We start from the raw sequence: 23534 nt of genomic DNA on the forward strand, positions 1-23534 counted from the left end.
GGGGTACCAGTGACATTACTACAGTAATCAGTGCTATACATATGCATTGTTACTGTAAAAATGACTGGCAGGAAAGGGGTTAACTTTTAGTGATCAAGGGGTTAAGTGTGTTCCTAGGGGCGTGATTCTTACTGTCAAGGGGCGTGGCTTGTGATGTAACCACAGAGACATACGATCCTACATAGCAGGATCGTATGATCTCTGCAGTTACATCAGGGAGAATGACAGACGGCTGTGTTTACATTAGCCGCCTGCCTTTCTCCCTCTCCAACGGGAGATCGCGAGTGACCGGCGGACATCAGAGCCGCCGGTCACTCGCGCGGGGATGTCAGGGAACGAGCGGGGGCGGGAGCTCGCCTCCGGCGGCGCAAGGAAGCCCCCAAGACGCTCGTGGGCGAGCGACATACCGATGCGACGCTTTGCCCAGGAGGGGCTGACTGCCGCCGTATATAGTCGTGCGGCAGTCGGCAAGTGATTAATGGCATGCCATGGTGCTACACTTATTGGCCCCTTCTTGTTGTTCACTGTATGGCCATCGCAGCTTTTTCTATTACATATATGCTCGTTGTTAATCTTGGATCATGTGAGTGCACTCGTCTGTTTTTAATAAATGTGTTAGTTAACAGTATTATGGTATGAGCCTATATGTTTTTTACATATCTATATTGGGAGTGATAGCTGGATCCGGAGCATGCCGGAATCACCATTTTCAATTTGGAAGTGTTTGGGAAGTATTTCCCTAATTAGGGCTCTTTCACACAGGTGGTCCCATCAGATCCGCCTGTCAGTTTTTTAGGCGGATCTGATTGGATCCTCCATGCAGCTCTATGGGGCAGCGGATGTCAGCGGAGACATCCCAGCTGACAGCCGCTGCCATCCGTATCCGATACTGTCTGTGAAATCTGGACGGATGGAAACCCTATTTTTCCATCCGTTCAGGGATCGGATGAGAGCGGACAGGAGGTCTGCTCTCATCCGATTCCCCATAGAGAGCAGCGGGAGCTGTGACACCTCCCTCTCCGCACTGCAAGCGGAGACGGAGCTGTCATCCGCCGGCTCAGCGGGGATCGGCGGATCGATCCCCGCTGAGAAGCACGGCGGACCATGTGAAAGAGCCCTTTAAGGCTCCTTTCACACGGGCGGTACGCCCGACGGAGTCCATTTTGCTTAGCGAGAGGTCGATCCCCCGATCCCCGCTGAGCAGGCGGATGACAGCTCCGTCTCCGCTCTGTGTGCAGAGACGGAACTGGGAGATCGGATGAGAACGGACCGCCTGTCCATTCTCATCCGATCCGATCCTCCAGACGGATGGAAAATAGGGTTTCCATCCGTCTGGATTTCACGGACAGGATCGGATAGCAGCGGAGATGTCTCTGCTGACATCCGCTGCTCCATAGGGCTGCATGGAGCATCCGATCCGATACGCCTAAAAAACTGACAGGCGGATCGGAAAGCCTGTGTGAAAGGGGCCTAAGGCTCGGTTAGCTTTTCCATTAGGATGGAGGCCAATATGCTCTGGTAAGCAGCCATTTTTACTAACTGGTGTTGCTTCACGGAGGAGTCTTGGGAAGCTGGCTTTCCTTCTGCATGCATTTACAAAACTCCCTTTCTCCGAGAATAGAGCTAGAACACTGAACACATTATATTTTTTTCCTTTTTCAAGTTTTGCACTTGTATGGATTTTTTCTATGGAGTTTTTTTGATTTTATTATTTACACATGTTGCAAAATTTGTGAGGTATATGTATTTTTGAGTGATCATGTTATACATAATTCTTTGGTGTTGTTACAAAACACGGAGTGGGATCACAATTTTGCACAGTCTATTATTTATGTTTATAAGCACTGCACTTTGTACAGATTATCGTGGCAAAAATCGCGCTGCAATCGTGGCAAACCGTAACGTGCGACACTGTCGCCCAAAAGAAGAGCCCGCTCCCTAATGGCACATGATTGGGGTGCTATTAAGAAGTATTTGCATCACAAACATGTCCCACGATTTGGAATCGCGGGCAAAATGTGGTGATTCCACCGGCAATTCAAATCGCCTAGGTGTGAATGGAGCATGGAATAGGCAAACATCAACTTAACTTGCACTTTATATGTTAACACATGGTCATTCATTTAAAAACATTCCATCTCATGTGATCTAGATCAAACACTCTGTACAATGAACTTTTCACAGTATACTAACACTTAGGTTTTCATACTGGAAAATCAGCAGTTTTAGTAACTAAAATGAAAAAAGTGAAATTGCACAAAACCAAATAGCCCTGCTCAATTTAACCGGCAAAACTGAGGCATAAATACCAAATTTTGTAATTAAAATATCAACTTAATGTGGACTGAATGGTAATATGGTGTTTTCTATCACTGAACTTCTGCATGTCAACTTGTTCATTCCTTGGACAGATCCCCTACTCCTGTGGAGAGGAAGTCAATACCCATTGGTGAAGACTGTATGAGGGGCGGCGACTGTCGGAGGACGTAAGAGAAATGTTGTTTTATATGACTGAACTTCTGCATGTCAACTTGTTCATTCCTTGGACAGATCCCCTTAGTGTGAATATGTAGTACTGAATACTCACCAGACATGATCAGTGCAGGTAGGTGGGTATCACACTTCTTTAAATCTTAAACCCTAAAAGACAAAAAGATAACAGCTGTTCGGTATTACATTCTCTGATATGTTAACATTTGTCTGTAGAAATTATGTTGGGGTAGTAGGTACATAATGGAAAATGCAGATGCCTCAGGTACCATTTGGCACTTCAGATTACATGCTATACCACCCAATATGCCACAGTCTAGTTCATTTGATGCATAGTGCTGCTCAGTCACACAACACACCCCAATCCAGACCATCCATTCCAGAGTCCTGTCGAAACACCCAAATATGGCAAACCATGTCCTTTATTCTGCTCATCTATCCAATATGAAACCTAAATCCTTAGTTCTAGAGTACTATTAAACCACTCAACACATTACAATCCAAATCCTTAGTTGCAGATACTGCTCCATGACCTCACACCACAACTCAATCGATCCAGGGAACTGATTAATGACCCAACACACCAAAATCCAATCCTTAAATCTTGGGCACTGCTCAACAATCCATCACACTGCAAACCAATCTTCTCTTTTGGGTCACAGGAGTGCACTTACCTTTTGCAATCCTATGACCTAGAATTAGTAAATTCCTGTTGTTGGCTGACCTCACTGAGCCGCTCCAGGCTCTGGATGAATCCTGACAGTGTTGGGATCTACCCAGATGCCTGATTGAAATGTGGCTTTGGCTCTCAGGCACGCCTGCTCCCTCACCAGCCCAGCACTGGAGGGTACAGAGCGGAGAGTGGTGACTGACCGAGAACTGAGCAATCAGCGGTAATGTGATTGCTCAGTTCTCAGGCTTAGAAGCAGCGGGAGATCAGCTGAAGCATCACACCGATGCTGCAGTATGAGAGTAAGTATGTAGTTTTTTTTTTTTTTCTATAGCCCAAACATCACTTTTTAATGTGTGCTGTACATAGTTACATAGTTAGTGAGGTTGAAAAAAGACACCAGTCCATCCAGTTCAACCTATGAAGTGTGTGTGTGTTACATATATCAATAATGTCAATTCAGTATATCTTGTAGGTTCTTTATGTTATTTTTAACTGAATCGGTCTATAACAACATTTTTGTCAAGAACTGCCAATATTATCTTTCGGAACATTTGCTTTACCTGAAAATGGCTCCTCGATTTGTATGGGTGACTGATATTATTAATGGGTCACAGAGTACAAAATATGGAAAAATACAAAACTACAGTTCTGAAAGGACAATGTCACATACAACTCCTGCTTATCGCTCATTCCATTAGAATCAATAAAGTGTACGATATGCCACAAACTTTTTTTTTAGCTTTTTGTTCTAGTATTTAATATAGGGAGGAAGAAGAAGGACCAATGTTTCCATCGGCTGTCGGTTGATGCCGCCGCCATTGCTGGTGAGGGAACCTGGCAGTGAAGCCTTGCGGCTTCACGGGTGGGTCCCTACTGCGCAAAGCGTGCTGCGCATTCCTATTGGCTCAGCGGCAGAGGAGGGAGGTGGGGGCTGAACTTCCAAGGGACGGCGCCGTGGCGCTGTATCCCAGAAGTGGGGAAGGGTACCTGTCAAAAACAGGTACCCGTTCCCCCCTCCCCCCTGAAAGGTGCCAAATGTGCATAGACTGCATTAAGATAAAAAACCTTCTGTCTTTACAACTCCTTTAAAATGCATCTCTAGGCAAAACCATTTTATTTAATTTTGGATATAGTGGGGAAGGGTTAGACCCTCTGTCAAGTTTTCATTGCTGTCTCTGCTTGGATAATTACCCCTCTATTTTTTCTGGTAACCATTGTCACTGAGAAAAAATGTAATGGGCTTGTGACAGTGAAGGGGTTAAAGTATCAATTTTCTCATAACCTGTATTTACAAAGGGAAGAATACAGAAACAGGCAGTGGAAAAGACGTGAAAACTTCCATTACAAAACAAATAATTACACAGAACTAACAGGCAAACCCTAAATACTAAGAGACCTCCGCCCAAACATTGCAGTTATTTCCTCGTAGCCGTCATTAAATGGCAGGGCTCGTTACAAATATTGGAAGGCATGTCTACCTAATATTAGAGCCAACCAGACAAGTCCCAAACTACTACAACGTAACCTTTTGGTGCCCTGCAAGGAACTTTCATTTAAAGAAGTTTTGCCTAAATTTTTATTACTGTGTTCTTTTCCCCAGGGGACAAGAACATGTAGTACTTTGTCCCATCTTCCTATGTGAGGTCAGATAGGGCACCCCTTCTTTCTTCATGGCCTTCCGACAACGCAGTTAGCAATGAGATAGCTGCTATGACAGACGGCCGTTTTCTCAGTCTCCAAACACCTGACCGAGACAAGCATCCTACAAGAAACGTAGGGAGAGAGGAGCTAAACTGTTCCAGACAAATGAGCAAGTGCTTGGCAACAAAGAAAAGTGCCATTGGTCAAAGCAGCCATCTCCTTGGTAGCTGCGTTGTCAGACATGGTGGGAGGAGGGGCGCCCTGTTGACACCACACCTGGCCTTAGACAGGAAGGTCGAGGAAGGTAGAGGAAAACGGGACAAAACACATTAAAACAGAACTAAAGTCTGCAATACCTACCTCTACTTCAACAGTCCAATTGCCTGTGAGGTCCCTCACTGACCTCTTCTTACCAGCTTCCTGTCTGCCAGTCTTCAACCATCTTTATTGCCTGGTGCGGGATGACGTCAGCACAGTGTACATTCTACAAAAGACTGAGCAGGTAGGTAGGTTTATTTTACTGCAGTGGAGACAATGCAGGTCTTTTCTGCAATACTGCTCAGAGTTTTTTTCATTTCAACCACTTGCCAACTGGGCCAATTCTGACATTTTGCTCATTTATGTAAAAATCAGTTTTTGCTAGAAAATTACGTAGAACCCCCAAACAAGAGATATGTGTGTGTGTGTATATATCACACACACATACACAGCCTTGAAAACGTATTCATACCCCTTAAAATCTTCCACGTTTTGTTATGTTACGACCAAAAATGTAAATGTATTTTATTGGGTTTCTATGTGATAGACCAACACAAAGTGGCACATATATACACACACACACACACTATATATATATATATATATATATATATATATATATATATACACACATACATACACACACACTATGTAGCAGAGACCCCCGGGGGAAGAAAATGGCGGTCGTTGCAATTTTTTATGTCACACGGTTTTTGTGCAGCAGCCGCAAGCGTGGCGGCTGGTTGCTCGGGTCTCCTGGTGGGATGGGAGACCTGGGCAGAGCTGCGGGGGTGGGGATGTCCCCTCCCGCTCGCTGGTATAACAGCTGAGCGGCTTCCAAGCCGCATTGGCTGTTATCTTCTGAAAGCCGACAGCTGGCTCTAAAGAACGGTACTGGGTTGATGCCTGCAGCTGCTGGCATCATCCCGGTACAACCACTTCTCCGAGCTAAGGTACAGGTACGTTGATTCATGGGAAGCAGTTAAATGAATCCCTGTGTCCTCATGTAGCTTCTCAGATCATAGGCCCAGGCTGTACACGGGGCCTACCAAGCAGAGATTAAAGTGGTAGTGAAGTCTAAACTTTTTTCTACCTGAATGAATTCTCTGTATTGAGGGAAAAAACTCCCCACTCACTGTCCTACCCCCACTCTGACCCTAAACACTTACCTGGCTCCGTCACTGCTCCCCTCACTTCCTAATTTCACAAGAGAAACTGAGGGCAGCACAGCCATAGGCCCCTGCTGCTGTCAAACTGCTGTGAGGAGGGAGCGGGGGGCGGGGCTATAGACACACACAGCCTGGCTCAGGAGCACACAGGGATGGGCGCTTCATTAGAACCTTGCTTGCTACCAGAGGCACCAGATGGAGGGAGGAGCCAACAACACTGGGGGGGAAGACCAAAGAGGAAAGCAACCTCTCTGTGCAAAATTGTTGCACAGAACAGGTAAGTAGTCCCTCTTTTTTTTTTTTTACTATAAAAAAAATAAATAAAATTGCCTTTATTATCACTTTAACCACTTGCTGACCACCTAGCTGTAAGTATACATTATGTTTTTACGTTAAATACCAGGGTTATGGCAGCAGCTAGCTGCCATAACCCTGGTATATTTACAACAGGCAGCCGGCTTTCAGATAAAAGTGATCCTGGCGGGAGATTCACCACGGGATCACTTTTATAGGCCGTGGGAGAGGTACCCTCCTCCTGCCACTTCCCAGTGGTTACCGAGCTTAACGAATCCTTCAGTAACCCGGAAACGGATCCGTGCGGCCAATGGCTAGGCAGGAAGCTAAATGGGGGCAAGATAGCCCCCACTCAACTCTATGCCCTTGGAGGAACGGAACAATGTCTGACCTCACTTTCCACTCGCAGGCATAAACAAGGGGCCCTATGTCCAAACTATGGCCCTCCAGCTGTTCAGGAACTACAATTCCCATCATGCCTAGTTAAGACTGTGAATGTCAGAGATTTACAATGCCTCATGGGAATTGTAGTTCCTGAAAATCTGGAGGGCCATAGTTTGGACACCTGAAGGGAAAATGTCTTTTTTTGCTTTTATAAAAAGGTAAATAATAGATCTTTCAATAAAGAGGACTTGTCATGCTTATTTCTATTACAAGGGATGTTTACATTAATAAGAATAAAAGTGATCAAAAAAAATGAAGGCTATATTCACAGCTGAGCGTGTCATTATTAGGCGTTTTTTTGGGCGTTTTTACAGTCGTTTTCTGCAGGTGTTTGGAGGCAGGCATTGACATCTAACAAAAACGCTTGTAATCTGCCAAAAAGAAGCTTATGTACTTTTTTGAGCTTCAAGCGTAACTCCACTGTTGTTGAGAACAAAAAAAAAAAAAAAAAAAAAAAAAAAAACATTCCCCTCTGGGTGATCTCTGTACATTTTAAGGATTGTAACAAATGTTGTTGAAGATTCCTTCCTTTTGTTATTCTGAAGAAATCCCCGTTTGTGCCTCTGTGCTGAGTGGGTCAAATGGTAGTGGTTTCATAATTATCAGCTGTGGCAGCTGCAGAGCAGTAATGAGGAAAGCTGCTGGGCCTGCATCCCTTTAGACGTGTTCCTATTGGAAGTATCTCATCAAAAATGACATTTTTGTTGCAGGGGATGCCAGAAATCTGACTTATATCATAGTGCAGACTTCTGGGAAAATCAGTGAGCCAATCACACAAGCAGGAAATTATGTTTCTGGGGTGTGGTCAGTACATTCTGTGTACAGAACACCTCCAGGTAACCATTATTGCTTTGCATTTTCAGAAAATTACAACAGCTACAGATTGAAAAGGAAAAGGTAATTTTTAAGAACATTCAATATGATTTGTGTTGCAATTGTATACACTATATTGTTTTTTTTTCTTTATTTCCTATTTTTTCCCCCCACGAAAGTGGAGTTACCCTTTCAGGCGTTTTGCTTCAGGTGACAAAACGCTCATGTGTGAACAGGGGTCATTAAAATGAAAGGGATTTTGCTTGTTGGGCGTTTTGAGACTTCAGACATGAGCGTTTTACGAGCTGAAAAACGCTCAGGTGTGAACAGGGCCTAAAGGGACAGTGTAAAAACAAAAAATAAAATAAAAAAATAAAAAAAGTAAAATACATTTTTAACCACTTGCCGACTGCCTAACGCCGATCTACGTCGGCAGTCAGCCCCTCACAGGCAAAGCGACGTAGGTCTACGTGGCTAGCCTGTGAGGGTCTAGGGAGCGAGCGCGCGCCGCCGGAGGCGCGCTCCCGCGCGGTCACGCACCCCCCCGCGCGTGTGACCGGCGGACCCGATGTCCACCGGTCACTCTGCGATCGTCGGGGGAGAGGGAGAAAGTCAGGCGGCTTGTGTAAACAAGCTGCCTGTCATTCTCCCCTGTGTATGAAGGATGATCATACGGTTCTACTATGTAGAACCGTTGATCACTGTTCATACATCTGAAGCTACAGCCAATCACAGTAGAAAGCACGCCCCTAGGGACACACATAGCTCCTCCCTTTCAAAAAAAGTTAACCCCTTCACTGCCAGTGTATTTTTACAGTAACAGTGCATATGTATAGCACTGATTACTGTAGAAATGTCACTGGTAACCCCAAAAGTGTCAAAAATGTCAGTCAAGGGTCCGATCTGTCCTCCGCAATGTCGCAGTAGCGCAAAAAAAAAAAAAAAAAAAAAAAAATCGCAGATCACCGCCATTACGCGTTAAAAAAAAAAACAACAAAAATGACAAAAATCTTTCCCTTGGTTAGTAAACGCGATAACTTTTGCGCAAACAAATCAAAATACGCTTTTTGCGATTTTTTTTACCAAACATAGGTAGCATAAAACAAATTGGCCGAAAATGTTAAAAAATTTTGATTTTTACATTTTTTTGGGGGAATTTCATATAAAAAAAATTTGAAAAATATTGCTATTTTTGCAAAATTTACGCTCTTTTTTTGTTTATAGCGCATGATCAAAAAAATCACATAGGTGATCAAATACCACCAAAAGAAAGCTCTGTTTGTGGGAAAAAAAGGACGCCAAATTCGTTTAGATACAGCGAACGACCGCGCAATTGTCCGTTAAAATCACGCAGTGCCGAATCGCAAAATACCCCCTGGTCAGGAAGGGGGTAAAATCTTCCGGGGCTTAGGTGGTTAAGTGATTTTCTAGCAAAATATACGAATTTAAACTTGTAAACAACAAAATGTCAGAAAAAGCCAGGGTCAGCAATTGGTTAAAATGGGTAAATAAATTTACAATGACAGTACCCTGTAAGGAAAGCAGTTTTATGTCCAGTTGGTGATTTGCTGAATCTTCGCTCTGTAGCAGAGCTCCCAGGACCAACCTCATTTGACTCCTCTGGCCCCTCAGTCACAGAGCGACACAACTATGACATGGGGGACATCAGGAGGAAGCAGAGCGGGCAGTGGGGTATATGCCCTCCCACATACCCCATAGTGTAGGATAGGATTGCCGATGAGAGTTTCTGCTACAAATTTCACAGGGCACTACGGATTTTATTTTTTCCACCCCTGAAAAAGGTCCCTTTAAGTACTCCCCCCATCCTGGCACAGATTTTATTGAAGCCAGAGCACAGGTTTAATAACAAACTCTGCTTAATAGTTAACTATGACTGTTATAGGCGCTGCAAAAACAGGTATTTCAAGAGCCGATGATTGCAAACACAAAAAAAATTAATCAAATCATGGCATGCTATCATTTCTATGTAATACTACCCTCAAACCCAAATCAGCAATGCCACCCCCCATATTTCTGCCTAAAGCAGGACAGGCACAGACCTAAAAGAATTACAGAGATCTCATGTGGAAACTTGACTAACTGACACATTTGCAGCTCACATACTGTTATATGGACAGGTTTCCTTAGGATCACGGATTTTCAGTGGAAGCTACGCTTTGTCTCTACATGCCAACATATGCATTTCTTTAGATCAGCTATTAACTTGGTAATTCATGAAAAGTTAAAGCTTAATTCCAGGCACAAAAACTTTCATTTATACCCATTTTTTAATAGCCACATAAGATATAAATCTACTTTTTCTCTATCAAATGCCGTTGCAATCTCAGTCATTACCTTGTAAAAGTGGAAATGGCCGTATCACTGTGCCTGTGCAGAGAGCAGAGCTGTGGGAGGAAACCAGTAGGCCACACCCACTACAGGCTGCTACAGAAAACTGCAGGAGGAGGTAGAGACAAGACCATTCACCCTGTGAAGGTGAAAGGACGGCAGTGACCAGTCTTTATTACAAGGCAAAGTTTCACACTGGATTCCTTAGCAGATCTGCACACCGAAATTCATGGAAGAATAAACACACCTCTTTACTTAGACAATGTTTGCTTATCCTGGAGTTCAGCTTTAACTTAACCACTTCCCGCCCGCCCTATAGGCGATTGACGGTGGAAAGGTGGTTGCATTATCCTGACCGGATGTCATATGACGGCGGCAGGATAAGGCGCTCTGCGCACCCCCCAGGGTTAGCGCGATAATGCACTCTGACACACCGCATATCCGATCTCGGTAAAGAGCCTACTGACGTAGGATCTTTACCATGTGACCAGCTGTTTCCAATCACAGCTGGTCACATAGTACACAGGAAGAGCCGTTGATCAGCTTTCCTTAGTTCGTGCCTAACAGGCACAAGTAGAGGAGAGCCGATCTGCAGCTCTCCTGACAGGGGGGGGGTCAGCACTGGTAATCAGAGCATTGATTACCAGTGCAGACCCTTGGGGGGGTGCCACTAGAACCACCAGGGATGCCCACCCATGACCCCAGGGATGCCCACACATGACCCCAGGGATGCCCACCATGGCCACCAGGGATGCCCACCATGGCCACCAGGGATGGCAATCAGGGCTCAGGGAGACTGCCAGTGCCCTCCCTATCAGTGCTGCCCTCCCCATCATGTGCTGCCCACCAGTGCCCATCATTGCCACCCACCAGTGCCCATTATTGCCCACCAGTGCCCATTATTGCCCACCAGTGCCGCCTATCAGTGCCGCCCACCAGTGTCGATCAGTGCCACCTATCATTGCCCATCAATGCCGCCTAACAGTGCTACATATTAGTGCCACCCCATCAGTGCCTCCTCATCAGTGCCTCCTCATCAGTTTTTTTTTTTTCAAACTTTTCAGTCTTTTTTTATTTGTTTAGCAAAATAGAAAAAACCTTGCGAGGATCAAATACCACCAAAATAAAGCTCTATTTGTGGGGAAAAATGACAAATTTGGTTTAGGTACAGTGTTGCATGAACGCGCAATTGTCATTCAAAATGCAACAGCGCTATAAGCTGAAAATTGGCCTGGGCAGGAAGGGGGGTGAAAGTGCTCTGTATTGAAGTGGTTAAACAATGCCACCAACCACTCACATTTTATTATGGTTACTGGCGCAGCCTCCAGCTTCCTCCATGCTGCTTCCCTGAACTTCCAGCCAGGGAGCATGCACTCTGTATGTAATCATAAGTCTGCCAATTACCCTCCTCAGGACTACATGTCCCATCAACACTTACCCATGGATGTGTGCCCTGACCTGACATCAGCATTACTATTAGTGTTTGAAACAAACAGGTGGACTGGCACTAATCCAGAAAAGACTGGTAAATAGTAGAGATGAACTAAAATATCGGCTGAAAATTGTGTTATCGGTATTTTACCAATAAGAGAAAAATGTGCCGATAATGGCATCGAAAATGCACACGATTTTACTGTGCTTATGGTGTGTTTTTCATAGGTCATGTGACTCAAAAACTGCATCAAAAACATAACACGGGTGCGCTACTGATGCATTCTTGCTGCGTTTTTAATGCATTTCAACAGGGAAGTGCGTTTTTAGTGACTATTTTTTTTAACAGACCAAAAATGCAGCAAGCAGAATTTTAAACACCACATTGGAAGCGCAGCGGACCAGTGAGAAGACAGATAGAACTTAAAGGGATACGTTTTTCTTGAGTTTTTCTTGCACTAAATGTGCTAATAATGGCCGAAATAAATTCATATTTATTTAAATTCATGACAATTAAAAAGTCGAAAAAAATAATATTTTGTTTTTTAAACTGTCATTTTCAGTTTCGGCACCAAAATTTCCATTCGGTGCACAATAACAAAAAAATCCAAGGAATCCCACAGCGACTGGGGAACATCCTCAAAAAAAGAAGACACAATTTACATACTAAACACTGGGAATAGAGCAGAGGGATAACACGCTGTCAGCAGACTGGTTCAAAAGGAAACAGCAGAGGTAATAAAGTCAGAGCAATCCACATTCACAGATAGCTGCAGCCAGAAGTATAAACCTGAATGGGAAATGTCCTTTGATGATGATATAAACTAGAGCGGGGTAATAACACAGAGGAAATAAAATCATTTTAAATTTAAATTCTTGTTTAATCAATTTTTAACCCCTTGGCTCCGGTGTCTGCCTGCCCTTTAAGGTTTATAATGCTAGGAGGTGGGGTTTATGATCATGTGACTGCTAGCAGCAATTGGGAGCTTTGTTAGCCGCTGGGAGTATTGCGCGCGCTCTCGGCACAGCTGGTTTTGCATAATTGCACACAAATATGTGGCCGCTCGGCACCAAGGCCCACCTACCGAAAGGGCACATATTTGCGTGCTGCCAGCGCCAAGAGGTTATTATTCAAAGCAAACTCCCCCATCCATCCAAGTCTCCGTGCTTTATTGTGTGGAGAATTCACTTTGTAAAACACGTCCCTAGCACTTCTGGCCATGGCCATCTTGAGTAAGGGCAAATGATTCATGTAGACTTTACTTCCTGGAATCTGTCCTTAGCTCAAGCATGCAGGCAGGAGAGTGTGCTTAGCTGAGAAAACCCCTCCTCTCCTGAAAACTCCTGGGATGTAGGATTTGCCTGGGCAAGAATCCAGGAAGTGACTGAAGAAACGTAAAAAAAAAAAAAAAAAGTAAATGGGATATACTTTCCTATCTATTTACTAATGCTAGCAGCCCTGTGTCAGCCAGTGGCAACTGCAGGGGAGAAGAGAGAGCGCTTGAGAGTAGTTGGTTATGCCTAAGAGCGAGGTCACCTAAAGGCTCCCCTGCAGCCACCGCTGACTGACAAATAAGGGGCCAGATCATGTGACGGGACGAAAGTGGTCTGAAAACAGGTAAGCATACAGATCTTTCTAATAGAGGTCAGTCAGTATAGGTGTTGGGGGGGGGGGGGGCATTTTGAAGACTAGTTAGTGTTATCCTGGAATTCTACTTTAGGCCTGCCGTGATGCAGCGATGTGCATGAGAGTGGCTGCTCTTCAGGGTCTCTGCCTCCTCACTGGGCTAGGGACATAAGCAAGAGTCATTGGCTCCTGGGGCTGTCAATCACAGCAAGTGAGGAAGGGGGGGGGGTGGAGCTGACCCCCTGTTCTGTGTGTCCTATGGACACAGAGTGGGCATGCATGAGTGCTCCAACAGCAAGCGGCTTGCTATGAGGCAACTCGAAAAAGAGGAGGAGCCAAGAGCACCAGAGGAGGACTGGGGCTGCTCTGTGCAAAACCATTGTATAACATGTTTATAAAACCAAGTATAACATGTTTATTCTTTATTTTTTTTTTTTTTAATTCTACCTTAAGGCCCCGTTCACATTGCAGTGACCCGACTTTGCCGGGCGACCTCACAGGTCACGGCACGCTGCTCGCCCCGCGACCTCGGAACGGCCGGCACGGACTTCATAACATTGAAGTCTATGCAGGTCACTCCGGGTCGCCCCAAAGAAGCTCCGGACCCTTTTTCTAAGTCGGAGTGACTTGTGTCGCTCCTATTAGAACAGGTCCGCAGCTTCTGTATGGCAGGCGACCTACGGCGACCTGTGAGGCGACCAGGTCGCCCCAGTGTGAACGGGGGCTAAGAGCCGGTTCACACAGGCGCGACCCGACTTGCCGGGGCGACCTGTGTAATCGCGGTGCGCAGCTCGGAGCGGCCGGCACGGACTTCATATCATTGAAGTCAATGCAGGTCACTCCGGGTCGCCCCAAAGAAGCTCCGGACCCTTTTTCTAAGTCGGAGCGACTTGTGTCGCTCCTATTAGAACGGGTCCTGTGATACTCTATGGCAGGCGACCCTCGGCGACTTGTCAGGCGACCAGGTCGCCTGACAAGTCGCCCCAGTGTGAACCAGCTCTTCATATTACTACAACCACTTGCTGACTGCACTATAGCTGAATGATGGCTACAGTGCGGTCGTCCAGTTCTGAGAGGCTGTCATATGACGACATCCCGTGATCGCGCCTGTTGTTGGGCGCAGGCTGCGTGCGCTGTGTTCAGTGTCTTTTGGAAACTGGTGAACACAGATTGAGGTAAAGATCCAATCAGCGGCTCTTTACCGTGTGATCAGCTGTGTCCAATCACAGCTGATCACGATGTCAACAGCCGGTTACTGGCTCTCTTCATTGCTCCTTCTCATGCTGTCAGCATGTGGAGGAGAGGAGAAAAGAGCCAATAATCGGCTTCTGCCAATCAGTGCCCACCACTGCTGCTAATCAGTGACTACCAGTGTCTCCTCATCAATGGCACCTGTCAGTAGTACCTACCAGTACCGCCTCATCAGTGTCCATCAGTGCAGCCTTATCAGCACACATCAGTAAAGGCGAAAAATTACCTGTTTGCTAAATTTTATAAGTAAAAAAACATTTTTGTTTTTTTTTCAAAATTTTCGGTCTTTATACTTTTACTAAAAAAAAAAAAACCCAGTGGTGATTAACCACTTGCCGACCGCTCACATTGAGCCTACTGCGGCAAAGTGGTTCGTTATCGTCCAGCGTCGTAGGTCTTGAGTAAACAAAGCAGGCGGATCTCCTAAGTGACAGGCAGGGACAGATTGAAGGATTCAGCATAGCTGAACCTGCGATCTGTGCCTGTGTCACACAGTCCCCTCCACCCACACACGTCAGTAAGCACCAGGCATACATTAACCCCTCCCTCTCCAATAAAAGTTAACCCCTTCCCTGCCAGTGTCATTTTTACAGTAACAGTGCATATTTATAGCACTGATTACTGTAGTAATGTCACTGGTACCCCCAAAAGTGTCAAAAATGTCAGTCAAGGGTCCGATCTGTCTGCCGCAATGTCACAGTCCCGAAAAAAAAAAAAAAAAAAAAAATAATTGCAGATCGCCGCCATTACTAGTAAAAAAAAAAAAAAAAAAAAAAGAAAAACAATAAAAATGACATAAATTACCCGTAGTTAGTAGCTGCGATAACTTTTGCGCAAACCAATCAAAATACGCTTATTGCGATTTTTTTTACCAAAAATATGTAGCAGAAAACAAAAATATTGTTATTTTTTCAAAATTGTCGCTCTTTTTTTGTTTATAGCGCAAAAAGTAAAAATCGCACAGGTGATTAAATACCACCAAAAGAAAGCTCTATTTGTGGGGGAAAAAATTAAATTTGGGTACAGCATCGCATGACTGCGCAATTGTCTGTTAAAGCAGAGCCAAATCGCAAAATATGGCCTGGTCAGGAATGAGGTAAAATCTTCCGGTCTTAAAGCGGTTAAAAATACGCTCATTGAGAATTTTTTTGTCAAAGACATGTAGCCAAATACATTTTGGCCTAAATATATGACAAAAATTTAATATATTGGATATTTTTTAACTGTCAAAGTAGAAAAATATTGTTATTTTTTCAAAATTGTCGCTTTTTTTTATTAATATCGCAAAAAATGAAAAGCGCAGAGGTGATCAAATACCACCAAAAGAAAGCTCTGTTTGTGGGGAAAAAAGGACGTAAATTCAGTTTGGGTACGGCGTTGCATGACCGCGCAATTGTCAGTTAAAGTCGCACAGTGCCGAATCGCAAAAAGTGGCCTGGACGTAAAGCAGGAAAATCCTCCGTGGTAAAGTGGTTAAATACCACCATAAGAAAACTCTATTTATGTTTAAAAAATGATAACAATTTTGTTTGGGTACTGTGTTGCGTGAATGCGCAATTCTTATTCAAAGTGCGACACCGCTGAAAGCTAAAAATTAGCCTGGGCAAGGAGGTGAAAGTGCCCAGTGAGCAAGTGATTAAAAAGTCGCATTTCTTTCTTTCTTTTTTTTTTTAACAGTGTTCTGTTCCCCAGGGTAAAAGTTACCTGTAGTACTTTGTCCTATCTGCCTGAATGCTGTAGAAGTCCAGTTACTTGGTTGGAGAGAATGCCGCCCCCCCCCCCCCCCCCCATGCCATCTAACAACGTTGCTAGCAAGGAGATAGCTGCATTTACAGGGGGTACTCAGTCTCAGGTTCTCAGAACTTTCCTGTGACAAGCATCAGCAAGAGAGGAGGCTGACAAGACCCCCAAGACCCCAAATTCCTCTTACCAACACTTATCTTAGGAAACTGCTAGGAGACAAGTCATCAATGCAGCCAACTCCTACTGCTTCATGTTCTTTGTTCCCAGGGGGCACAACACTGTAATAAAAAGGAAAAAAAAAAAGCTTCTTTTAAATAGAAATAAAAAGGTTTTACTATTTTTTTTTTTTATTTTATATGTTTTGACTGGAAAAGACATGGAAACCACATAAACAAGTCTTTTTTTTGGAGGTTAGTTTAGATGTCATTCGTGGCATGATTGTAGCACATTGTTAAAATAGAACTTTCCATTGAAAGATCAATTAAAAAAGCACTACTTGCTGTCATGCGGAACACACAAACACAACGAAATGACATTAACAGCATTTCTGAGCAATTTTCTGGTTTAGAACTGTTACAAAAATGTACAAAAACTAAAAGCTCCATTTAATCCTTCTATGGATGCATAAAACTAGCATCACATATGAATATTTGTGGTTATTTTTACTGCTTTTATTGTAGGAAAAAAATTCCTCCACAACCCGGGAAAGTCTCTCTTAGGGCTCAGAATAGCGACATGTACGTTCTTGTAGCTGCCAACGTATAATGTACAAAAAAGATTAAAAGAATGTTTCTTTATTGCTTTTTTTAAAGGATACTTGTACTGCTGGAGGAAAAACGTATTAAAGGAAGAAGCCTTGAGTTGGGTTTTCACAGTGCTGAGCAAAATCTAAAGAAGAACTTTTGCTGGGAATAAAAAAATAAAAAATCAGCACCAAGTACTGTAAAACAAGATTCTTAAGAAACCGATACTTAGTTCCTGGATTGCAGCGCTGCCTTCCACGCAGACAGCTCTTCTCCGTGCTGCCTTCCACGCAGACAGCTCTTCTCCGTGCTGCCTTCCACGCAGACAGCTCTCCTCCGTGCTGCCTTCCACGCAGACAGCTCTCCTCCCTGCTGCCTTCCACGCAGACAGCTCTACTCCCTGCTGCCTTCCACGCAGACAGCTCTCCTCCCTGCTGCCTTCCACGCAGACAGCTCTCCTCCCTGCTGCCTTCCACGCAGACAGCTCTTCTCCCTGCTGCCTTCCACGCAGACAGCTCTTCTCCCTGCTGCCTTCCACGCAGACAGCTCTTCTCCCTGCTGCCTTCCACGCAGACAGCTCTTCTCCCTGCTGCCTTCCACGCAGACAGCTCTTCTCCCTGCTGCCTTCCACGCAGACAGCTCTTCTCCGTGCTGCCTTCCACGCAGACAGCTCTTCTCCCTGCTGCCTTCCACGCAGACAGCTCTTCTCCCTGCTGCCTTCCACGCAGACCGCTCTTCTCCGTGCTGCCTTCCACGCAGACAGCTCTTCTCCCTGCTGCCTTCCACGCAGACAGCTCTTCTCCCTGCTGCCTTCCACGCAGACCGCTCTTCTCCGTGCTGCCTTCCACGCAGACAGCTCTTCTCCCTGCTGCCTTCCACGCAGACAGCTCTTCTCCCTGCTGCCTTCCACGCAGACAGCTCTTCTCCGTGCTGCCTTCCACGCAGACAGCTCTTCTCCGTGCTGCCTTCCACGCAGACAGCTCTTCTCCGTGCTGCCTTCCACGCAGACAGCTCTTCTCCGTGCTGCCTTCCACGCAGACAGCTCTTCTCCGTGCTGCCTTCCACGCAGACAGCTCTTCTCCGTGCTGCCTTCCACGCAGACAGCTCTTCTCCGTGCTGCCTTCCACGCAGACAGCTCTTCTCCGTGCTGCCTTCCACGCAGACAGCTCTTCTCCGTGCTGCCTTCCACGCAGACAGCTCTTCTCCGTGCTGCCTTCCACGCAGACAGCTCTTCTCCGTGCTGCCTTCCACGCAGACAGCTCTTCTCCGTGCTGCCTTCCACGCAGACAGCTCTTCTCCGTGCTGCCTTCCACGCAGACAGCTCTTCTCCGTGCTGCCTTCCACGCAGACAGCTCTTCTCCGTGCTGCCTTCCACGCAGACAGCTCTTCTCCGTGCTGCCTTCCACGCAGACAGCTCTTCTCCATGCTGCCTTCCACGCAGACAGCTCTTCTCCATGCTGCCTTCCACGCAGACAGCTCTTCTCCGTGCTGCCTTCCACGCAGACAGCTCTTCTCCGTGCTGCCTTCCACGCAGACAGCTCTTCTCCGTGCTGCCTTCCACGCAGACAGCTCTTCTCCGTGCTGCCTTCCACGCAGACAGCTCTTCTCCGTGCTGCCTTCCACGCAGACAGCTCTTCTCCGTGCTGCCTTCCACGCAGACAGCTCTTCTCCGTGCTGCCTTCCACGCAGACAGCTCTTCTCCGTGCTGCCTTCCACGCAGACAGCTCTTCTCCGTGCTGCCTTCCACGCAGACAGCTCTTCTCCGTGCTGCCTTCCACGCAGACAGCTCTTCTCCGTGCTGCCTTCCACGCAGACAGCTCTTCTCCGTGCTGCCTTCCACGCAGACAGCTCTTCTCCGTGCTGCCTTCCACGCAGACAGCTCTTCTCCGTGCTGCCTTCCACGCAGACAGCTCTTCTCCGTGCTGCCTTCCACGCAGACAGCTCTTCTCCGTGCTGCCTTCCACGCAGACAGCTCTTCTCCATGCTGCCTTCCACGCAGACAGCTCTTCTCCATGCTGCCTTCCACGCAGACAGCTCTTCTCCATGCTGCCTTCCACGCAGACAGCTCTTCTCCGTGCTGCCTTCCACGCAGACAGCTCTTCTCCGTGCTGCCTTCCACGCAGACCGCTCTTCTCCGTGCTGCCTTCCACGCAGACAGCTCTTCTCCATGCTGCCTTCCACGCAGACCGCTCTTCTCCATGCTGCCTTCCACGCAGACAGCTCTTCTCCATGCTGCCTTCCACGCAGACAGCTCTTCTCCATGCTGCCTTCCACGCAGACAGCTCTTCTCCATGCTGCCTTCCACGCAGACAGCTCTTCTCCATGCTGCCTTCCACGCAGACAGCTCTTCTACATGCTGCCTTCCACGCAGACAGCTCTTCTCCATGCTGCCTTCCACGCAGACAGCTCTTCTCCATGCTGCCTTCCACGCAGACAGCTCGTCTACATGCTGCCTTCCACGCAGACAGCTCTTCTACATGCTGCCTTCCACACAGACAGCTCTTCTACATGCTGCCTTCCACACAGACAGCTCTTCTAAATGCTGGGTAGGTATATAGATGCACTAAAACCAGATTGTAAAAGCAGCAACTGAATTCCTGAACCTTAGGAATGGAAATTGGATTGATATATTAAAGTGCGCTAATAAAAAAAAAAAAATGTTCTATATAGTGATGCATAAAATAGTCATAAAGAAAATATAGAAATTATAATATATATATATATATATATATATATATATATATATATATATATATACACATATACACACACACACACACACATACACACATATGGAAGAAATTGTTGCAAAGATAAAGTGGCAAATTAAACCAAAGCTGAAGGAAATAAAGTGCTGGGTGAGGTGAAAAGAGTCCAAAAGAGAAAAGCCTCTAAAGGTCCTTTCACACGGTCCGCATCCGCCGACGGAGTCCGAGCTGTCAGATCCCCGCTGTCCTCTATGGGGAGATCGGATGAGAACGGAGCGCCTGTCCGCTCTCATCCGATCCTATCCGATTCGATGGATGGATGGAAAATAGGGTTTCCACCCCTCCGGATTTCAGGGATAGGATCGGAAGCGGATAGCAACGGGTGTCAGAAGGAATGTCTCCGCTGACATCCGCTGTCCCATAGGGATGCATGGAGCGTCCCATCATGTCTGCCTGAAAAACAGGCGGATCTGATCAGATCGTTCGTGTGAAAAGACCCTTAAAGTGTGAAATCTTCAAGCAAGTCCATGGGAATTCAGACTGCAGTCAAGGTGAAGATGGTTCACTTATTTAACCCCTCAAGTGCTGCATGCAAATCCCCTGTGTGCACACATTCAGATGGCAGCTTACCAGATACAAAGTATCAATAGACCCATAGAGACATTAAACCTCGATGGCCAGGCTTTGAGATGGTAGCCAATACAGCAAGTGTCACTCAGGACCACGGAAGAAGAGCGCCTCTGCTACACCAAGCCGGGATCCGGCAAGAACTTCCAGCGTCAGCCACAGACTCTCCCGCAATAGCACCAAGATGACCAGAGGAAACAGAGCAGCCGATAGTGCATTACCTTTCAAACATTTTATTAAAAGTGCATTACCTTTCAAACATTTTATTAAAACAAACGGTTGCACTGACATTTAGATGATTAGAAAACAGCTTGACAAACAGAATCTTGTATGGATTGCTCGACCACCTGCAGTGCGGACCGAGCAGGGTGGCTGCATTCCAAGTGGCAGAGAGTAAAACAGGAAGTTCTGTATTTTAAGCATAAGGGGCTCCGTTGTGTGCAGTCGGAAGTCTCTCTCCTGAAGCATTTAAAATCAGAAGTGACGTTACAAGCCTTACTCCAATCCCAGTGGACGCTAGTTTTTGAGGAAACGCGTCGGATGGAGGGATGTACCGTCACGCTGCTCGGTCCGCACTGCAGGCGGCCAAGCAATCCATACAAGATTCTGTTTGTTAAGCTGTTTTTGAATCATCTAAATGTAAGTGCAACTGTTTTTTTAATAAAATGTTTAAAAGGTAATGCAGGCTGCTCCGTTTCCTATTTGCATTTCCTCTGGTCATCTTGGCGCCATTGCGGAGAGTCTGTGGCTGACGCTGGACGTTCTTGCTGCATTGGCTACCATCTCAAAGCCTGGCCATCGAGGTTTAATGTCTCTATGGGTCTATTGGTACTTTGTATCTGGTAAGCTGCCATCTGAATGTGTGCACACAGGGGATATGCATGCAGCACTCAAGGGGTTAAATAAGTGAACCATCTTCACCTTGATTGCAGTCTGAATTTCCATGGACTTGCTTGAAGATTTCACACTTTAAGAGGCTTTTCTCTTTTGGACTCTTTTCACCTCACCCAGCACTTTATTTCCTTCAATATTGGTTTAATTGAAGTCACTTTATCTTTGCAAAAATTTCTTCCATAGGTGTATATATATTTCTGTATTTGCGTTATGACTATTGTATGTATCACTATATAGAATATCTTCTACATGCTGCCTTCCACGCAGACAGCTCTTCTTCATGCTGCCTTCTTGGCTTTGGGAGCCACCTGTCACTTCCTGATGACTCAGTGCTGGTTCACACTGACGCAAGTTTGTTGCATGCTTAGATTTGCAAGTCATCCAAAAACACATTGGGGTTGATTTACTAAAGGCAAAGGCTTTGCAGTTTGAAAAGTGTAGGTGCTCCAGAGCTCAGTAAATGAGGTACAGCCTCACTTTGCAAAGAATACCCAATCACATGCAAGGAAAATTAAAAAAAAAAAAAAACATTTTTGCTTGCATGCGATTGGATGATGGAAGTCAGCAGAGCTTCTGCTCATTTACTAAGCTCTGCAGCAACTGCACTTTGCAAAGTGTACAGTCCATTTGCCATTAATAAATCAACCCCATTGTGTTCAATAAAGGTCGCTCACATGTATGTGTTGCGATTGCTAAGCAAATGCACTGCAGCAATAAAAAGGGTCCTGTGTGAGTTTACTGCTTTGCTGTGCGATTTTCCTCTCCATAGACATCAATGGAAACCACACTGAAATCGCATCTTGTGTTTAGATATGTGCAAATACAGCTTTTTCTGTGTAGATTTGTACACATTTCCCTCCCTCGTAGAAATCGCAGCTGTGCCCAATCCCATCTGAAAACACGTTAAATTTGCATTACAATTGCACTGCCTTTAGCACATATCTCAAAGCAAAATTGCACTGAACTCCAGCTAAAATCTGCATGAGAATCGCACCCATTCACATTACATAAGTGTGAGCCCAGACTCAAAGCCGGCTGCCTATTGCGCATGCACGAGACTCACTGACTGCATCACAACTGGATGTGGGATGTTATCCCAAAAGGCTGTGAAAAGGAGGGGCGGTAGAGTGGTTGGACCAAGGCAACGTCATTCTTGCCTAGGTGGTCCTCTGGCAGCATTAAAAAAAAAGCAGCTCAATACACACCTTCAATCAGGAGCTGTCCTCCAAAGTACTACTTCTCTTCCTAAAATGTCCTCCGTCTTCCAGGTTGATTTATGCACAGCCTCACTCAACTGGGAAGACTGTCTGTTACGGACAATCATGGACAGATGTAAAAGTCATGGATTTTACAAACTGTCCGTTAATTTAATTAAGGTTGGCAACCCTGGCTCTAATCTAGCTGTCAATGACAGCTCCTGGTCACAGTTTATGATGGGCTCCCAATCCAGCATCCACTTCAATAGTCAGTTATGGTGATCACATGACCAGGAAGCCCATATAATGCCTTCCGTGTCAAACTTTTAGGCCCCTTTCACACAGGCAGACCGTTCAGATCCGCCTGTCAGTTTTTTTTGCGGATCTGAACGGTCACCCCATGCATCTCTATGGGGCATCGGATGTCAGCGGAGACATGTCCACTGACACCTGATCCGTCAAATCTGGACGGATGGAAACCCTATTTTCCATCCGACCAGCGGATCGGATGAGAACGGACAGACAGTCCGTTCCCATCCGATTCCCCCCTAGAGATGCATGGGGACCTGACAGCTGTGTCTCCGCACACAGCGCAGAGACACAGCTGTCATCCGCCTGCTCAGCGGGGGATCGGCGGATCGATCCCCCACTGAGAAAAACGGAGTCCGCCTGACAGACTCCAAGTGTGAAAGGGCCCTTCCAGGGCCAGATCTAGTTGGCTGAAAAAGGTTGAGGCTGGGTTCACGCTAGTGCGAGATTTCCCCGCATCCAATTCGCATGACATGAGTGTGCCCGGCTCTCTATGGAGCCGATTCACACATTTCCAGGGTGGCAGCGGAGCGGATTGCACAGGGGTCCTGTGCAGCTTTGGCTCCTTTTCAGGTCCCAATTCAGGCAAAAATTTGGGCCTGATTCGCTGCTGAAAACGGAGAACAGGGACGCACCGGACCCCTGCTGTGAGCGCCGTTTGATTTAAGTGTGAACCCAGCCTAAAGGATAACTGTTTCTGTAATATAAACCTTGTTTCCATTTACAGTAGAGAAGAATATATATGTACACAGTGCAACCATATAGGCCATGACACATAGAAGGGCTACTTCCCACTTTAAAGAGGTTGTAAACCTCAGAAAAAAACAAAAACCTGAAAGACAAAGACATGTGACGCATACTAGCTCATTATGAA

General features: G+C 45.9%; 1 protein-coding gene across 1 annotated transcript in view; it reads right to left on the minus strand.

The window, feature by feature from the left end:
* SCAMP5 (secretory carrier membrane protein 5) overlaps positions 1-23534 on the minus strand; it is a 73781-nt gene that overhangs the window by 34062 nt on the left and 16185 nt on the right. The window contains exon 2 of the mRNA XM_082255408.1: positions 2588-2640. Within this exon, the coding sequence (XP_082111534.1) occupies positions 2588-2594 (7 nt within the window). The 5' untranslated portion in view covers positions 2595-2640. The remainder of the gene's footprint in view (positions 1-2587; positions 2641-23534) is intronic.

Source organism: Pelophylax lessonae (genome assembly GCF_965119305.1).
Source record: "Pelophylax lessonae genome assembly, chromosome: 4".
In the NCBI taxonomy this organism is placed as follows: Eukaryota; Metazoa; Chordata; class Amphibia; order Anura; family Ranidae; genus Pelophylax; species Pelophylax lessonae.